Genomic DNA, 19,730 nt, shown 5'->3' with positions numbered 1-19,730 from the left:
GAACAGCTGTGTAGTTCTTCAAGTGTTTCACTCACCTGCCTGGGTCATGTAATCCATGAGCAAATATTTCAGGTGGCTGGTTGGTGCTGTTGAAGTACGGGTTGTTCCGCGGTATGGAGTAAGGGGAAGTACAGCAGTCTGTGTCCACATCTACCCTCAGGACGGACCCTGTGAAATCACTGCATTCAAACACAAAGAAAATACACCTTCACGATGGTGCGAGCTACCAAATGATTCAATCTTGTTACACACACCAACACTTGATCATTGATACTGTGTTTTCTCAGACCTCTGATCTCACCTGAGTCCATCCATCTCCTCCATATCATCCAGGGTGATCATGCCATCTCCAAGGACGATGTGCAACAGACCATCAGGGCTGAACAGAAGCTGACCTCCAAGGTGCTTCCTGTGCAGCTCGGCCACCTCCATCAGCATCCGCACAGTCCTGGTGTCCACCTGGTTCGGGTTTTTCCTTACAGAAAACAGAAAAATATATTATTGTGGTTTCTGTCAAAGGAGCAAAAATGATGGTTTCTACAACACAAAGTAATATAAATATCAACATCTTTATACCTAAATGTTCCAATACTGTCTCATATAAAGACCTAAAATGTACATGTGTCTTGGTAAGTAGTTTTTAGGAGCAGCTATATTGCGTGTGAAATTATTTTATACATAAGTACCCACTCTGGTTGAGTGTCATTACTTGAATAATTACGTTGGTTGATTAAATGCTCCCAAAGCATGGATAAGAAATGCTGAAATACATAGGACACTTTACAACATCCAACATTAAATGACTTTAAATGGTTGGTTGTCTGGAGACGTTTAATCTAAAAAGCATTGTCTAAGTAAGACCAAGACAGGGGGTGGAGATATAACACAATGTTGCACAAGTTCTGATGCAAAGTGGGGATTTGGCTTTACAGCATCAGCAACAAATATTGCATAAGGTGTTATTTTGAGTAGTCGACGAATTTTCAAAAAGCCGCTCGCCGAAGAAAAAAGATCTTAAACTAACTTCAAATAGTTTTTGCTGTCATTTCTCTATTGGACCCTCAAATTAAGGTCTATATGCTGCAATCACCTATACGCTGCAATTACCAGGACTGCATGCCAAGACTATAATGAAGATTACATCATTAAGTCAAACATACAACTGTGATTATGCTAATTAAAATGTAACACTTAAACACGTTCGTGAGAGAAGATTGTTTTTTTAATTACAGGCCTGTCAAGGGAGTGTGAGGCATCGACACAGCAGCAGGCAATCGTCGCTATCATCACAGGAGTGTTGCAAATAAACGCCCGTGTTACGCTGCGTGCCCTTAAAGCTTTTGTACTTACTGCGGTTCCTATGGTTTGTGACAAATAAGTGTTGTGGGATAGGAATGGCCAATATTATAATACATTCCTTAAGGGTTTTACAGGACTTTTTATACAACATCCAATAAGTTTCAATTTCACCCTATTCTTAATTCTCGATCATTTAAAATGGTTAACAGTTTTACAAACTGCGCATTGTGAATTCTTAAGCATCTACAGTAAAATGAGAGCATGTACTGAAAAGCAATTTGTGGGCATTTACACCAATCGTCATGCTCTGCTACAAATTATGACTGACCACGTTGTAAACTGTCCTGTGATTTTGGGCGGTTAAATGAGTGGGCCAGGCTCTATTCCTCCCCAACAGTTAATGGGTCAGTTAAACTTATGGAGACTATGAGGCAGCTGAGGTTTGGGTTTCCTATCAGGCAGTGAGCGACCCATATTTAAGGTAGATTTGGCACACACTTCTCCCATTACCTCGAAACGGTGTATTCAACCACACGGAGAATGTGGTCGTGTGGTCCGATGGCCCAGCGCTCTTGGTTGGTGGTGTAGGAGACGTAGAGCTTGCCATTCTTCTTGTAATTGGGGTGGAATGCCAGGCTTAGCAGGCCCCTTTCATCTCCACCCTGCAGTCAGATGAGAAACACAAAAGAGCCAGGAGTTAATTATGTCCCTCCTTGGCTTCTGCTCGGGCTGGAATCACCCCCCTCGGCCATCTTCATCATCACCCGGACCACTACATGCAGCCTCTACACACCCATCACCCCCCACCTCCTTTAATTCTTCACCCTCTCTAATCCCTTTTTTTTATTTATCCATCACATTCCCTTTCACACCCCTGCTATTCTCCCATTCTCTCGTTTCCCACCCTCGCCTGTTTCACTTCACACCTTCACCAACCTCCTTGAATATACCATTACCAACCATTATAAAGCATTTGACTCTGGGTAGAGCTGCGCCTCCTCTACAACCCCCCGCCTTTAGGCAGTCTTCTCTGCAGCCTGGTTATGTGCGCTTGTCCACAGGGTCGTGGGGCCCCTGTGACGCTCAGGCCCTCCCGGTGGCCTCCATTGTGCAGTGATTTGTGTGTGTAATCTTTGGGGGATATCCGTGAATGCTACGCTGAGTGGCTGAAAGAATTTATTAGCTCACTCACAGTTCATAGAGAGCACAAAAGTGCAGAGTGCTTCAGTCCGTGCTTTTTGCTCCCCGTCCCCTTACTCTTTACTGGTTTACACAAAATCCATGCAAAATTCAAGGCTTGGAGGGGGAGGGGGAGGGGAAGGGGGGGGGGGGGCAGAGAGCTGCCAACTCCCACTGTCTTGGCAACATGTTTAGAAAACATCCAAATTGCTTGTGTAATATGTAAACCTTTGTCTCACCCCGGAGGCAGCTACATCAGTTGTCACTACCCTGGTGGTCCTCCCATCATAGTTAGTTGTAATAATCAGCTACAGCATTTCATTCCCTAGGCAAGACAGGCCAGGTCGGCCATTTTTCTATGTTTTACTCTCCCTCACTATTTCTTCTTGTCAAAAGAATGAACAGAATGCTAGATTTAGGTGTGAAGAATGTTTATAAAGTGGTCTCTGTGTGATTGTACCCCTCTAAAACAGCTTGATTCTTTTTTTTCCACTGAGGAAACTTAAAAAAGCAAAAGTGATGCATCATGTAGGGAAGTTATCTCACTCATGGCAAACAAACAAGTCTCATTTACTAACACAGCTGTCTCATACTTAAGGTATTCCCTCAAAATAGTAGAAGGAAGAAGGAATTCAGGATATATCAGATTTGAACATAAATGGCAGGCCCTTGATAGGTGAAAGTCACAGGCTAAGGAACACAAATCATCAATCGGTGTACAAATCTCATAGTTCAGTTTGGACTGGATTAGACTCGGCCGAGTTAAACACAACAGTGACACGGGCCACATGCAAATGCAAAACGGATGAGTCTTCGCAAAGGAATGAACTTGAAGTACCAATGAGCCACAACAGAGACTCTAATAATGAGCCACACGAGTTCTATCAATCTGAATATAAAGTGAAATCTTGTGAAAGTGGACAAATAAATCTCCCCCTCAAAATGCATGAGTTCCTCCACAGCGAATTTATGAGTCCTACCAAATGTCAGATCATTGAACTCAAATAAAAATGGATTTATGTGGGAGTGGATACAACACACGGTACAGCTGGGTTAGGCAGAACAGAGTCAAAAGGTTTCATCTTGGGAAGAAAGATTCCCAACCTCACCTTAAAATGCTGGATCCATATGTTGGATTTGGGATGCAGTGACCCAAATCCCCAAAATAAACTCACCACAGGGAGTGGGTCAAAGACCACAACTCCAAAGAGGCCTAGATCCGGAGCCAAAGGGGGACCACCAAGATACACTGTGGTTAAATGGGCTGAAATATAAGGTCTACTGCTAATGACTAGCTCCTTCAGCAGCAGGCGAACAGCAGAGCTCGCAACGGAGCCATAATAAATAAACAGTGCATCAGAAAGGCTTTTACTGCATGGAGATACCTTGATTAAAAGAGGACAAAGTGCCAACCTGTGCCCCCTGAGCATTGATCATCCTGCCAGACCTGCAGTACGCAAGATATTGTTGGCACGATGCAAAAAAGTAATATACTGTACAAACAAGCTCATTAGAGAAACGGCAGGTCTCACATATTGTCAGCTTTATGGCGACTTTAGGAGAATTCAGCTTCAACATTGACGGTTTAAAAGCTATAGTTAGATTTAGGAATGTTTCACTGCCTTGCTTCATTGTACTTTTGATCAACTATTACAGCAGTTTTACAATATGCTGTACTTTTCACCTTCAGCACATAAGCTAGCTAACTGCAAACAGTCATATTAATAATAATTTACCTTGAAAACAGATGTTATTTTTTGCTGATTATAATGCCTGCCATCTCCTAACCTCAAGCCATACAAACGACTCTGCTGTGTCAACTCAATACACATTCCATACTCCATTTTTCCCTTGAACATCTTTGAGTTCTTTATGACGGCCATCATTCTTCCACAGTCAGGCAGGGGGTTCTGATTGAATCTCTCATGAGGTATTATCTCTTCATTTTTCACAAACACCTGCCTCTACATTCCTCTTTTCCCTCCAATTCTGTTCTCTGGGGCTCCGGCTTTGGCGCTGTCAAAGTGTTGGCGTCACTCCACAGAAAGCTGGGAAAGTGAGGTGCAGGGATGAGGATCCGTTATCTCACATCTCACGGCGCATTACATGGAATGCTTGTCCTGTCTAAGCGGTGGAGGCAGCGACACACACAACGCTACGATTTTCAGTCCTGTGTGTTGCAGCTGTCTTTGAGTTCTAGCGTGTTGGCTCAAGCATTGTTACCCTGGACCTTTTGATCCTTCCTCATTGGCTCGTGGGCAAACCGCCACTAAAAGACATTCAACATGGGTTGATTGGAGCAAAACAATGTCTACGCCCTTCACTCAAAGACTACCTGAAGCCTTTGCACTCACAACTCCCTCCCTCACACACACAATACACACACTTCCCGCGTAGTATTCTCAGCTTTCCCCCTGTACAATGAGACTCAAATCTCCAATGCAACTCCTCCACCTGTTGATACATAAATCCTACAGCGATTTCACAGCAATCTCATGAGGCCTTAAATCTCCTACCAACAAAGAATAAGAAATAATCTATCTTCTGAACCAGAAAATTCATTGAATGGCCTTTTTTTCAGCTTACGCTGAGGATAATTGTGAGATCAGTTTGAGTTATGGCGAAGATGAGGCCACTTATTTTAGTCGTCTGTATTCAGCCCTGATGGCCGCTGAGAATGCAGAGCAGCTGTCAGCGGAGCAGGGACAGAAAGAATAACATGCTGTGACTTATTTGTTTAAGTAGTGAAAGATTTTATTGCGGGCCCCCTCGCCCCTGTTACACGGGCTAATGTCAGTGGACTGTCAGCTTTGGGTGGCTACTCGCAGATGTCTGAATTTATAAAACTCACTGTCACTACTGCACGCGCTACTCGAGTGTCTTTTTCCTTGTGCAGGGCAAGATGCTGTTATTGTGTGAGAATTGCTGTCATTAGTAGAGAGTTGTACTGTACTTAGAATACACCTAAGTTATATTTTATAATATATCTTCTGTTGAATTTTTTATAGAAAAACAGTGCTTTTAAGGTGAAGCCACACAATCTTTTCTTATTGGTTTGATTTGTTGTTTTATGACAGGATGTTGCAACCAGTAATATAGCAAAAACAGATTTGTGTTTGGTATAATGGAAAATGTAAAAACAATTACATATATATATATATATAACGATGAAAATCCCCCCCCCCAAAAAAAAGGCAGCTTAAAGATTATTCCATTGTCTTTTGAAATCATCTGTATTTGTATTGGTATTGGACAAAAAAATGAATCCAGTAATAGTCAGCACATTGGTAAGAACGGTCAAACTTCTCCACACTTTCTCCACCACATCCTGTAGTAGGGCTCGTCCAATCAGGGGGCTGGTCTAACGTTCACCAACATGTTAGGTGAGTGAATGTGAGCTAGTTGTGGAGAGACCACTGCGATGATGACATGGATATTGTGTGTGTGTGTGTGTGTGTGTGTGTGTGTGTGTGTGTGTGTGTGTGTGTGTGTGTGTGTGTGTGTGTGTGTGTGTGTGTGTGTGTGTGTGTGTGTGTGTGTGTGTGTGTGTGTGTGGTGGGTGGGTGAGTTGGGGGGCTTGAGTATAGAGATTGGATTTCAGGAGAAGAACACCCACAGCGCAGCTAGGAGCCCACACCACCACAGCACAGCATTGTTTCTGTGCAGTTCAGCTTAATTGGCACCGGGGGGATCCGTGGAAGGAGGGAGATCGAGGAGCAGAAGGAAACACAGAACATTACAATCAAAGCATGTGCATGGAGCTGATGATAAACCCGTTATCTGCCCTGTCTCCCGGGGGCCTGGGTTCCTCTCTCTGTATAAAGGCAGCTCCATCCTGTTGATGCTGCCAGTAAACACCTTAGCCCTCCCTTGCTTGTGTTCACCCTGAGTGGCTGAGATCCCAATCCGGCAGCCAACATCACAGAATAGGACTCCTGAGGCCTGCGGGGGATCGAGCCACGTCTAATTGTCATAATGATCATTTTATCCACAACCAGTTTGGATTGAAAGATGATAAGGGAGCACAGCAGAGCAGCGAGAGCATACTGCAGGGGGCAGTTGCATATTCAATCGCTGTGCTCGGTTAGACTCCTTGTAAGCAAAGGGTCTTGTCAGTGGACGAGCAGGAGGTAGCGTGATAGATAAACTTCCTGTCTGGGAGTGTGCTCCACATCTCGTGCAATCACAACAAATTCCAAACAATTCTTAAATTCTAAATCTGAGATGCAGTACGGATTACTGGTTAGGAATATCATGACAATCCCCTTGATGAGTCTTTGCATTTGAGATATCCATATAGAATGCTTAGGTTATGTTGTATTATAAAAATGTATGTTCAAGTCTTGCCACATTTCTAATGTCGGAAAGAAGACAATCAAAGACCTAGCATCACAGCACAGTCCACAATGGGTTGAATATATATCTTCTTTATGAAACAACTGGCGTAACAATTCCCAAAATGCTGCAACAGGCTCAGAACGAATTAATGACAAAAGACACTTCATGTGCACTTTTTTTGTTTTCACAGCTTTGCCTTGTGTTTATGTTTTACAGAGTTGGCGCAAAGCCAAACAGAAGTTGAACCCTTTTCATACGCACCCCTCCACACCCCTATCATGTCCCCTCTTCTTGCAGGTGCATTTTCATGATGGTAGGGGGTGAAGCACACACTATAAATGCTACAAAAAAACCTCAAAGAATCAAATCAAAAGGATATCAGATAGTTGACGAACATCTTTAAAGGGAATAAAAAGTGTAGACAAGGTTACAATTTGATCCAGTCCCTATCTGGGGTAATAAGTTAGAGACTATGTTAAGTATTAGGTAACCATGTGGGATGTAAGAACCTTTATGGGAACAATATGGGAGAGATTAAGAAAGCCATTAACCCATCTTGTGCAAATTAGCAGAAAATGAGCAGTGAGCACAATGTGTGCTGTATGTACAGTTAATTATCAGATAATAGCGTAATGATTAGCCACGGTCACATTTGATGAATGACTGCTTGTTTGGTGTAATTATATAATTGAATACTAATAGTGAACAGGCAGCACTTTTAAGGGATTTGTCTTGGCTGGAGACGTTCCTCACACGTTTACATAGGTGCAAAAAGTTGTGTTGCAGAGAATTGTGTAAAAGCTCCGGCAAATTACAATGTAGCGAACAATACTTCATGCAATATCTTAACATCTGTGTTCAAATCATAATATCATGTAACATCTGGATTCCCTCCAACACTGTCAACACTAAAATCAGTCAGATTCATTCCTACCTTCAGGCCGTTCTGCACCAGCTTGTGTATGTCCAGGAAGGGCTCCTTGATTAGCTCCAGGTCATGGTCGAGTATCCTGACAATTCCCTCCCTCTCCAGGACAAAGAGCCGCTGGGATCCATCACCACAGTGCCCCACGGCCACCGGCTGCGTCAGACCGCTCAACACCTCCTGGGCACAGTAGCAGTTGTGTTTGTGTTTCCTGGGTAACAAGGGAGACAAAAGGTCAGAGACTGATGGTGGCAGGGAATAATCCAGTTATAAGGTAGAAGGGGAATGTTGAAATTGGAAAGAAGCATGAAGTAATCAAAAATAACAGTTTAATATTAAACCGTGTTTAAGACATTAACAATGATCATCTTTATGGAACACCTCACTTTACTGCTATTTTTAGATATGTGAGCCAAATGACAAAACACACCTTCCTTGTTTTTAAGGTGGGATGTTGCATTAGGATCAGTTTGCACCTGAACTCTGCATCTAAAATTCCCCAAGATAATCCCTAATGTTAGCCCATAACTAACATGAGAGTTTCCTTCTCATTAGCCTGAGTAGACCTCTCAGAAGCCAAAAATAAGCCCCTTTAACTTTTGGAAGTTATTTGACTGAATGTTAGTTGCTGCCATTCAGGTGCACATGCTGCTTGGCCCTCTTGCCTCAGGGGGAACAGAGATGAAAGGCATCCCCCCATGGACAAAAGGCCAAAGCCCTCTGTGATGTACAGACCACTGCAGTGAGGGAGGCAACCAGAATGACGCAGGATAAGCATTTTCATTATGTGAGCAAAGCTGAGCAAATGCAGTCTGGACAAACTTTAGGATTAGAGAGGAGATGGCATAGCATTTCTGTCTGAGAGCATAGACGGTGTCCAAATAGACCAGTGAACCCAAATATCTGACAGAGGCTACTATAAAAACAATAAAATCCTGGCTGTATGTCATGAATCTGAACTCATAAGTAGTAATGAAGCCTGAACGTTCAGTTGGCTGAAACACATTGAAGCACTAGCCAAAGCTTGTTGAAAATAACAATATGTACATCTTATATGGTGTAACTCAATCCTCAAATGGAAACAGCATGGTAAAAGTCAGGCTACAAACCTGCTGATATCTTCTATTTTCTCATCTCCCAAGTAGTTGGAATCTTGCCCTTGTGGTTGCTTTCGTTGAAAATCTGGAAAGCACAGACTTGCATCTCTCCTCCCATAGTATTGGCAGAACTCATCCACATCGGCCTGGAACAGTTCTAGCAAAAACAACAGAAAACAGACACAGACAGAGGGGTTTAGTCTTACTGTAGATGCAGGGTATCAGACTTCATACACCGGGTTTAGGTAGACAGCTTAATCAAATAAATGGAATAAATATTCCTTGTTTTTATAGTACTTTGGATCTATCTTTCCACATGCGTACAAAGCGGTACTATTGCATGCAATTCAATGTGCAAGAGAGCACAATAGTGTAAAATAGAGACAGAGGAAGAGAGAAAGGATGTGATGGTGTTGTTGGGGAGGGATGGAGATATGTGAAAAGAAACTGAGCCAAACAAAAAGGATCGCAGATAAGACAGAGCTCTGCTGTGCAACATGATTGCATTCTCAATTAAAGTTAAACTGTCTTTATTGGGATTTATGAAATTATACTTTTGCACTAGTCCTGGTGGATTAATAATGGGGGAAAAAGGACTGGTTTTCTTCAAAGTTCATTTTGCATCATAGTAAGGGTTTGCTTTTTTATTTCAATTTCATTATACATTCTGAACCAGATGACACATTCAAATCTACAGCAACAATCCAGGTTATCATTTTGTCTGATTTGTACAAACAACTCTTCGACAACTTGTGTGAATGCTTTGAGCTGTATATCTCCGTCTCTTAAACGATCTCAAAGAAGCAGGTTCAGAGGGATTTTCATCTGCAGTCTTTAATCTAAGTGACAAAGCCCCGACCTTTCAGTACAATCCAATTCCCTTCACCCAGCTGGTGTGAAACGCTCACACAGCCCAAACACACCCCGACAAAACCCAATCAAACTTCTGCCATATTTACTTGAAGAGATCACAGAATATGACATTTCTTGTCAAAATATGTCATAACATTTCAAGTTTTGAGGCTAGTTGAAGGATATTTAATTTGGCAGAGTCTTACAACACACACAAGTGAAGGGGAACACCGTGTCAAAGCTCTTACTGTCACCTGTCAAAATCAGCATGACAAAAAGTCACATTGGTGTAGTGTCCATAGTAACAGTGAATGATAGTTTATCCAATGCAAATTTGTTATTTTAATAAACTGGAGGAAAACCCTTTGTATTAATCCTGAATTTCTAAGGCATGCCTAAAAGTGATGTCTATATAAAAACATTGATTTGACTTACTAATTGTATTCAAGTAATTACGCATGTGATTCACATCATTCCTCATTTCCCTTTGGACTGCCTGTTTACATAAAATGTTTTAGCGCCAGAGCAAAAAATGATCTGTGTAAACACAACAGTCACACGCAGCTACGCCTCCATCCTGTGCAGTCACAACACTTTTCCCGGTAAAAAGCAAAGTGTGCAGAGGGGCTCAGAGGCCCTTTGCGACCTAAAAACAATCTTGCCAATATTGCTTCCTTTAGCCAATCCCTCAGAGGACAGAGGAGAGCAAAAACACCAGCGATAAAAACACAAACAGGACTCTCCCTGTCCCTCCTTTCATCTGCCTCTCCTGCCACACCGACCACAAGCACTGACCGCACCGAATACTGGAGGTGATAGGATATCCCCTCAAACATCTAAACACAACATGAAGATCAAACACACACAGGCAGAGCGCTGGCCATACCACCCACTCACTTTGTGTCTGCAGTTATCTTAACCATGCTGGTTAGGGACCTCGGGTGCAGGATGGGGGCGGGTGAGTGAAGAGGGGAGGAAGATATGGGAGAAGAGGAGTACGGGGAAGGTAGGAGGCCTCTGGGCAGAAGTGAGAGTGAAGGCAGTAAATGTCTTTATGGAGAAATGGGGGCTAAGTACATGCCCTAATCAAGGGCTGGTAGAAAGTTTCATGGGAGCAGGACGACAGTTATGGATGCAGTAAAGGCTACTGTTTCATTTTAATACCTTAGGCCAGACATTTTGAATTAGCAAAAGTTAAAAACATTTGACTGTTCACGTTTTTGGTAATATCTAGGGTTGCTGCTTTGCATGGTAAGATTCAGAGCTTATGTTTTCTTTTTTATATTTTAAATGTATTAAATATTTAACAGTCCCAACTGAATTACTGACATTTTTGCAATCATATAACAATGTTGTCAAGCTTGTTGTTTTTAGTAAGGTTTGCATTTTCTAATGTTGATTATATTTATGTGTGTTCCAGCTTTATTGTACTTATCGAGTAAAAGTAGTAAAATAAAAACATGTAAAAGAGAAAAAGGAATACCATGCAAAGAGCGAGAGAGAAAGAGAGAGAGAACTGTGTCCATATTCCCGGCTCCAGAGCGCTAAAGTTATACTTCCATCTGGTTATCTTCCAAGGCAACCTGGGTGGCCCACCCAAAGTACTTGACATCTTGATGCACTTCAGCAGTTTTACATACACACAACCTTTGTAGAAAAATAAATGTGTCATTCGTCACCACATATGCTGATCTGTGGAGGGCTGAGCAGGGGGGGGGATTCTTCTCCAGATTCTTCTCTGGAGCTTTTCTTGGTTTGACTCTCTGAGCCCATATGTCTGTCAGCTCAGAAGCAAGTAACGTAACTCCAGACAAGTCTCCTTCCTCCTCTTCTTTTCTTGTTCTTCTTCTTCCCTCTTTCTACGCACTTTAGAGTCCCACTCGCCTACTTTAAGTGTAGTTCAAGTGCTGTGCAAGATACGCGAGCAGGCCATTAGATGCAGACGAGGATGGACTCACATGGAATGTATGCGTTTGATATTTGACTTGAGCTGTAGCGTACCATGTGGGTGGGTTGCAGACAAGTGTGTTTGAAACTGTTCTCTGTTTGCAAATCTGAGTAGATCTAATCAGTTTGTGGCGTCAGAGATTGGAAGAAGACTTGGCTGAGGAGATCGGAAAGTGTTTGATCATGTTAGGTATGCCATGAAGGCACAGGTACCTGTGATCTTGCATCCCTTCAAAGGAAATATAGAAGACCAAAAGCTTTCAAAGGGCAGAGGGGCTCCTATCATTTAGCAGAACCACATCCACAAGAAAACCTTTGCATCAATGTTTTCTATACTATGAATTCTGCCATCTCATAGTAGAGCTGAGGATCAGAGATAATGGGGGCAAGCAAAGCAACACCCCAACTTTGTTTAGTTTCATGTGAATTTACAACTTTAGCGAAAACATGGTGTTGGCAGAGCATGAGCTACAAGCTTTTAAGTGACAATTTTATGTCTGAGGAAGTCATGTCTAGAACACAGCTAGGGTGCTGATGCATCCCGAATACAGGTCCATCCCCAGCAGTTAGGTCTAGTGAACAGGATGCCTTGCGTGCATGTTTTCACACCCACCTTCGCAAATCTAATATTTTCCATTCACGTGTCAGGAAATGCTTCAAATCTGTGTATGTTACTACACTCAAGATCTTCGAAAAAAAGTCAATGTTTGCAAATTTATGCTGATTAAAATAAACTTGCATGATCCGAACAAACAGAACGAGACAAGAGAACAAAACTTTCTGCACCTGGTTCCATAAATACAGCTACACTAAATAATGTGTCATAACAAAGGCTAAAACAACGCTCTGCTGTTTGCTGGAGCAAGTGCTACATCAGACTGCAGAGTAATCAGCAAACTGGTGTTGTGTCTATGTAGGCAGTGTGTGGTGAGTACATTTTTACTGACGTATTAAAGTGCAACTGTTAAAGCAAGGAGCGAGGCAGCAAACGGTGAGACAAGCTCAGCAACAAATGGAGGTGAGGTCAGATGAGGTAAGAGCTGGATAAATAAATATTCATAGACCAGACTACTGACGCACCACTTTTTGCACAAGTCCAAAAATCTGCCAGTTCGACATATGCAGGCTCCGTCTCAATGAGAAATCTCTACTGGTAATTTCAATTCATCAAAATCAGAGTTGTCAGTTAATGTATGGAATCCTCACGTATGCTTTCTTTACTTACTTTATTATGTGTACATGTTTGCTCGTGTTATCACCAGGTAACCACACAGGAGCTATAATTGAAGTCACATTCATGGTCATCATTATCTGTATAATTTACCTGGTATGTGCCCCCTGCAGGTGTAGTAGAACTCTCGGCAGAAGTCCTGGCAGAGCCGCGGCAGGTCTGGCTCCCTGTGTGGCATCTTATCCATGTCCAAGGAGTGGAACAACACCTGGGCATTGGGGGAGCAGCGAGCACACTTGATCTCCTCCAGGAGAAGTCCACACTCGGTGTTGTTGGTGGAGAAAATCTGGAGACCACACGCAAAAAAAGGAGCAATGCCTGATTAAAAAGATGGGCTTAAGTTGTATTTCTCTAGATTTTACGCTTCATTTTCAAACCTTTGTTATCATAAATCCCTAATAACTTTGACACAATAGGAGATTTTTGAGCACTACAATAAAAAATGTTACGGTTCCTAACTATTGGGAGTCAGTCCAAAATACCTTAAAGAAAAAGGCAAATGTCAGCCCTTAAAAAATGTCATCTAATTTTTTCCATGTGTAGCCTTTATATCAGCCCATGTAATGTGTACAATTAAACATTTTGATTAAATGTTTGTATTGTTCCTTCAATATAACACAGAGACTTTGCAGCACTTTTTCCAGCCCTCACAATTCAGTCCTAAACTAGCCAACCTCATCCCAGTTATCTCACATAGAGTCAATGATCCCTAACCCTTATACAACACCTTTTAAACACTGTATTTTGACAAGCACTCTCACCCATATGTCTACAAAATCAGATAAACTTGCTTTCAACAAGGTGTAAAGTTCCACAAGATGTAATAATTCATTATTCCACATTCTATATCATTACTATATCTGTTTATGTTCTACATGATCTGCAGATTTGACATGCGCTTACGGTTGGTACTTTATTTTTTTGTAGCATCATCTGATGAAGTAGCAAAGAAACAGGCGGTCACTTGCACAGTGTGAAAGTCTGCAGAATCTCTTCTGCGATCTGCATGAAGATTCACACCATTCACACTGCAAAAACGCTCCAAATCTTCACTGGAAGTGGTGGTATAGTCTATTTCCACTGAAACATTTCGGAGAGTTTTTGCAATCTTATGCAGTCAAACTGAATTACAACAAAGCCTTGCAATTGGAGATTACAAATCTTTAACACACTTATGTTTTGACATTTCTATCCTCTCCTAACAACATTTTCTGTGATATCCAATGCTCTATCCTTTCATTCCAATTTGTTAAACATTGAGGTTGGAACACCCTGTCTGTTTGGAGAAATAAACGAAGAAATCATCTCATTCACTGCCTGCTTACCCAAGTTCATAAACAGCTAAAGTCAAATTACAATTCCCATGTCTGACAGATCTCGGGGCACAAAATGAATCAACCCAAATAAGAGCCTCAAAGCCTGACTCAGGATCATTCCGCAAAAGTACACAAAGAGTTAATCCAAAAGAAATTAGCAGGATTATTTACATAACAAATTAGCTGTAATAAAACACAATGTAATCTGTTTTAGGTCAAGAGCAGCGCTGCTTGGGCAGCCAGGCAGGCAGGCTGGTAGTGCTTTGCTCTGTGTGAGGTCCATGTGTAAACACCAATTTAGAGATAGACAGGCACATCATTCCCACTCTGGTATCAACAAATTAGCAGTCTGTCGAAGTCAATTAGACCAGTGGACCCAAGGCCAACATATGGATGCCTTACACCTCGCTCTGACTGCAGAACAAACTGCACCTGGGAAAAGATTTTCAGTTTAGAAGTTATTCAGAGCTGTGTTTACACAACAGGTGGCAGAACATCTGGCAAAACCTTGAGGGTCTACCTGAAAAATGTACTAACATACAGAAAATCTCTCATCACAACAGGGAGTATAACGGACAAATTGAAGGGGGAAATGAAAGTCTGGCCTGTTTAAGGGTTCAGAGTCAGACGGTCAGTTCTGAATCCCACTTCTTTTGTTCTATAGTTTATCTAATTGTTGACTTTTCCTCAAAAAAGGGAGCTCCAGGCTGGCTATGACCCTGTATGTGTGGGGTGTTCCCTTGTATCTGGGTTCTACAAATCCATGCCGTGCGTTGTCGTGGGCATGCCTGCCCTCCTGCTCTAAATTGCCCATTGATTCGGTGTGCCATGGGCTGGCACGAGGTCCATGGAGAGTAGCATTTGTGTGCTCTCAGCCATGCCCTGTGTCCATATGTTGCTGGGATGGGCTCCAATGTTGCCATCATCCAAACCAGAACAAGTGGACCTTTGTTTGTTGTCTTTTGCTGAATCTCAGTGAGTATGTTCCTCAAAAGCAGGGAGAAAATGAGGCTCAACTGTTGCACTTTTGTTGAGGACATGCTAAAAAGCAGGTCAAGAAACACAGCCATAATCAAACTAAGATGGAGCAATATAAATGAAAGAAAATAACATTTCCAATAACATATTTCCAGGCTCTTTCAGATGTTTACATTTTCTAAAGTTGGCATCAGACCAAGCTTCATGTGGGAGAACAGCTGTTACAGGATTACTTCTTTCTAGGATAGCATCTGCATAATGGCTTTTGCCAATGAAATTGCCGGAACAAACATATTAATATACAATGCCACACTTGGGGAAAATCTCGCTTGTCTTTTAATGCAATAAATCAGGGATTCTCTGGAAACCTCACATTGTCAGAGAGACAGAGAGGGAGAGCACTGATGTAGAAAACGCTAAGCTTTAACAAAACACTTCCTGAGGGAATAGGTGTAAGTTGGTTGGCAGGGGGATATAGTGAAGGACACACACACCCTCTCAAATGCATTAACACTTGGACAGGGCTGATGACTGGGGGAGAGTTATGTTCTCCAGCTTCTCCCATTAGTGGAACTAACAAACACAATGGTGTTGTTGTTATTCTTTTGCCATAATCAGAAAGGGCTCCGTGTGTGGGCAGTGTAGTGGGGAGGAGGAGAAGTCGAGTTCGTCCTATTCAGTCCCCCCCTCTTATTTGCATGACTTGAGCAAATTAAATGATGCAATATGGCTTTTTGTCGCAACACAAAGTAAGATACCACCCAGCCACTGAATGATGAGGAGTGGTTTACATGAGAATGGCCCGGTAAGGAAACAACGGAATCCGATACAAGTTTGGCACATAGGCTACAGTCCTGCCGTTCCCTCCACGGAAACTGACCATATAGTTAAAAAGCCTTGGTTTCATGACATTTTTTACACTTCTTGTATCACTTCGGTCGACGCTAAAGAGTTTAACGTAAATGCGCGGTGAATGTTGCGGGGTTTTCCCTCAACGTTAAATACGTTAGACAAACATATTCCTGCACCGGAAAAATGCTGAGAACAAGCTGTCAAACACACGACAAGAAAGCAGAGTGCGCTATCACCTCCCAGCTGCGCAGAAAAAGGTCGACGGCTAATAAAAAGTTACAACCGGGTTCCTACCTTTCAGGGTAAACAGTTTCAACAGTTTAGCTAGCTCGGCTTTCTCCTGACAGTTGAGTGTGGCGTGAAGTAACGTAAATCGGTGAGTGATTACCATGGTAACGCCAAAGCGCATTGGACAGCTGAATTATGGTGCGTTCAATTTGTTGATGTGGAATGTGTAAAGCGTGACACCAAAACAAATGAAAATGTATCATCAAAACCTGGAAATATATTTATTCTCAGATTAGGTGAGCAAGAGGAGCAGGTACACTTTTGAAAGAAAAGATAGACGGACACTATACGAGTACATTAAATTGATTTGAAGAGATATATTATTAAAATATTTAAGGGGATTTATGGCGATACTAAGAGACTGAAAACAGAAACCTTCCACTATTACGGCGAACTTATTGGTAACATTTAAAAGAAAGGAAGTCTATTCTAATGTTGGCAATTGAGTAACATACAGCACACTTATATCCCTTTAGGAATGTTAAAAAGGGACTGTTTCATCTCAGAGGCAGTATAGCCAAGGGCAAATTCCCCTGACCATCCCCATATTCAGCTGTCGGTAACAAGAGGCAGAATGACAATACACAAGAGCTGTAAATGCATCTCCTGAGGCGTTTAAGCCGTAAAAGCCCAGTGTCTCAATTTAAAGAAAATGCATGCATTGTAGTGGGATATTATAACCTACCCTGGCATCCCTGCGGTGCAGGATCTGATAGGCGGCTCTCCTGGTGGGACAGCAGGACACACGGGGGTACAACCTGTGGCAAACTTCTCCGCTGCTGCTGCCGTCAAGCAACACTTTTCGCTCCCTTTTCTTCAGCCGCTTGGGCAAGCTCCCGTCGTAACATCTTCTCCTCCTGGGGCTTATTTCTCCCCTCTCGCCGAATTTTGCGTCTCCACATTCCCACACGTTGACCGCGATGGCCAGGACCAGGACAAATTGCAAATGCTTCATAGTTTTAAAAAATCATAAAATGAATAAAATATAAAATATAAAAAATAAAACAAAAACACAACTTCTGCCCCCCCCCTCCCTTTGAAATAAAAGAGTGGTATTAACCTACAATGTACTATATATTTTTCGTTTTGGGCTGTATTTCTCAATGCAGTAGATTCCTACAAGAAAATTACTAATATGCTCAGAGCAGGTGCCTGAATTTGCCTGAACTGCAATAAAATGTTTACCAGTACATTATTGTTGCCTCTGCTTGTAAAGTACAAGTCAGAAATTAAGAAATAAAAATAAAAACAAAACAATAACAATTTATCCTGATGATCACAAAAAGTAAAACCCCCCAAAAACAACGTGAACTGCAAAAGAGCCGTGACGTTCCTTTAGACGTAATTCCTTTAAAGCACAGCAAGGCGGATTGTGCATGCACGGGGTCAAAAAAACACAGAAGACATAAAAGTTGTCTCTCACTAAAGTCCTCAGACCGCTCACATGTTTTCCCGTGCTCTTTCCTCCTTCTTTTTAACCAGCGCGCGAGAAGAGGAGCGAGCGCGGTGACGTATGACTTCGCGGGGGCGCGCATGTGGCCACAGAGTCGCGTCCACGTCGAGGTAAACAGTTACCTGGTGGATCAGAAGACGGTGAGTGGAGGCAATGGGAGGTGCACTGTTGGGCTCAATAGACTCAAAAGAGAAGATAATTATTACGCAAGTCTACCAAAGCAATGCATATATAATGTAAACGTAACAATACAATAACCATTTGTGTTTTGATTAGTAGGCTACTGGCAATGTTGGAGTGGAAAATGACCAATTACATTTCTAACTTCCAGATTACTCAATGTAAAGAGAGATAGATGGATACACAGATAGAAAAATAGATGGATAGATCATGAAAATATATTTGATATTGTTAAAAAAAAAAACTAAGTATAGTTATTCACGCTGTATTAGTATCGCTGTATGTCACATTCTTAGGTACTATTCCAGCCAACAGAAAGCTAAAGCAGAATCAGATTTGACATACATTACATGCGTAGTCGATTAAATATGACCACTGTGTATAATAACTTAAATGAACTACCCTTGACTCCATAGTCTACAAAATTATAAGTTAATGCATCAGTTAAAATTAATGCAATAAAACCTTTACAGGTTGTATTATTTACAATATAACTACTGCAGGATTTACAGGAATCTGAATACATCTTTCACTGCTATCCATATGGAGTTAGTTTATGGCCATGAGCTTAATCTATTAAATATGTGAAAATAATCCATAGTTGTTGTTTTTTTGGTTCTCAAGTAACTAAACTTATGACAAAGGCATTGAGTTTTCTGCAAGGTGTTGACAATATGAACATTGAGAATGTTATGGTGCACCACAAACTGTATCATGGATGTTAGAATTTGTTTTTAAATATGGTATACAAGGTTACATCTGGTAGCCAAAGAATGAACAATTACATGTGTTAGGCAGTGGAAAATAAGCTACAATGTGAATGAATCACTATGTCTTGATACGCAGCAATTTTATTTGTCCCACAGTTACACATACTTTGAGGCATCTTCATTTTCCTCCTGATTATTCCAGACCAAATGTGATACAAATGCTATTTTATTTCCGTCTTTGGAAATGTCACACGATTGTGTCCCAAAATGGAATGTCCAACCATGGCAATTACTGGAGAAACAATAGCCCCCCCCCTTTTGTTGGCTACACCGGGAATCTGAAATCAGTTACATTAGCGGCACCTGTTCTTACTTGGGGGTCTCCGGCACTCACCAGAGCCCCAGCTCAGCTTATCTACAGGAATCTGGAGCGGGAGGAATCCAGGAGGGGTTGGTTTGATTGTGGGCAATTATGGAAATGACTGTGTGTGCTATGAAGCCTTAGCAGACCCTGCCAGATCTGACCCCCCACCCTCTACATTCTTTATGTTACCCAACTCGAGATATTTCAGGACCAAGTATAGCCAAAGTGCTACTGCAGTATGTATGGATGTAAAGACCATATGCAGAGAAGGAATCTGCCACCACCACTACCACCATCACCACCAAATCTAGAGCTCCGAGCAGAAAGAAAGAATAAAACTGCATTGTCGAACAGTGTGAAAACATGTGGGATGCAGCTGTGGAGCGGAGAAGAGTACATCTGCTGGGAGAGATAGGCCATTAGAGAGAATCACAGTTCGACAGACCGCAGCTTTAAGCTGACAGAGCAGACACACACACACACACACACACACACACACACACACACACACACACACACACACACACACACACACACACACACACACACACACACACACACATGCATACACACAAAGAATTAGGCAAACAATCTTATAAAGTGTCTTCTCTCACAATACTTGGCCTCCATATTATTCAAAACAAGTGTATAACATTTGTTGCATTCCATTTCAGATGTGGATTTTTGTATTACTTTAGTTCATCAGGATCTTGCTAGTAAT

General features: G+C 42.0%; 1 protein-coding gene across 2 annotated transcripts in view; it reads right to left on the bottom strand.

Moving 5' to 3' along the window:
- The window catches only part of hhip (hedgehog interacting protein), a 31,047-nt gene extending 13,312 nt beyond the window's left edge, over positions 1-17,735 (bottom strand). The window contains exons 1-7 of one of the 2 annotated variants that reach the window (XM_063884765.1): positions 16,988-17,735; positions 12,962-13,154; positions 8,851-8,995; positions 7,751-7,952; positions 1,810-1,961; positions 302-475; positions 36-179 (exon numbers count right to left, since the gene is read on the bottom strand). In XM_063884765.1, the coding sequence (XP_063740835.1) occupies positions 36-179; positions 302-475; positions 1,810-1,961; positions 7,751-7,952; positions 8,851-8,995; positions 12,962-13,154; positions 16,988-17,257 (1,280 nt within the window). In that variant the 5' untranslated portion in view covers positions 17,258-17,735. Of the gene's footprint in view, positions 1-35; positions 180-301; positions 476-1,809; positions 1,962-7,750; positions 7,953-8,850; positions 8,996-12,961; positions 13,155-16,308; positions 16,365-16,987 lie in introns of those variants that run through there. The other variant, XM_063884766.1, reaches the window with a different exon arrangement.
- Positions 17,736-19,730: the final 1,995 nt, after the last annotated feature.

This window comes from Eleginops maclovinus, chromosome 5, assembly GCF_036324505.1.
Source record: "Eleginops maclovinus isolate JMC-PN-2008 ecotype Puerto Natales chromosome 5, JC_Emac_rtc_rv5, whole genome shotgun sequence".
NCBI lineage: Eukaryota > Metazoa > Chordata > Actinopteri > Perciformes > Eleginopidae > Eleginops > Eleginops maclovinus.
This window is presented reverse-complemented; position numbering and strand designations above follow the sequence as displayed.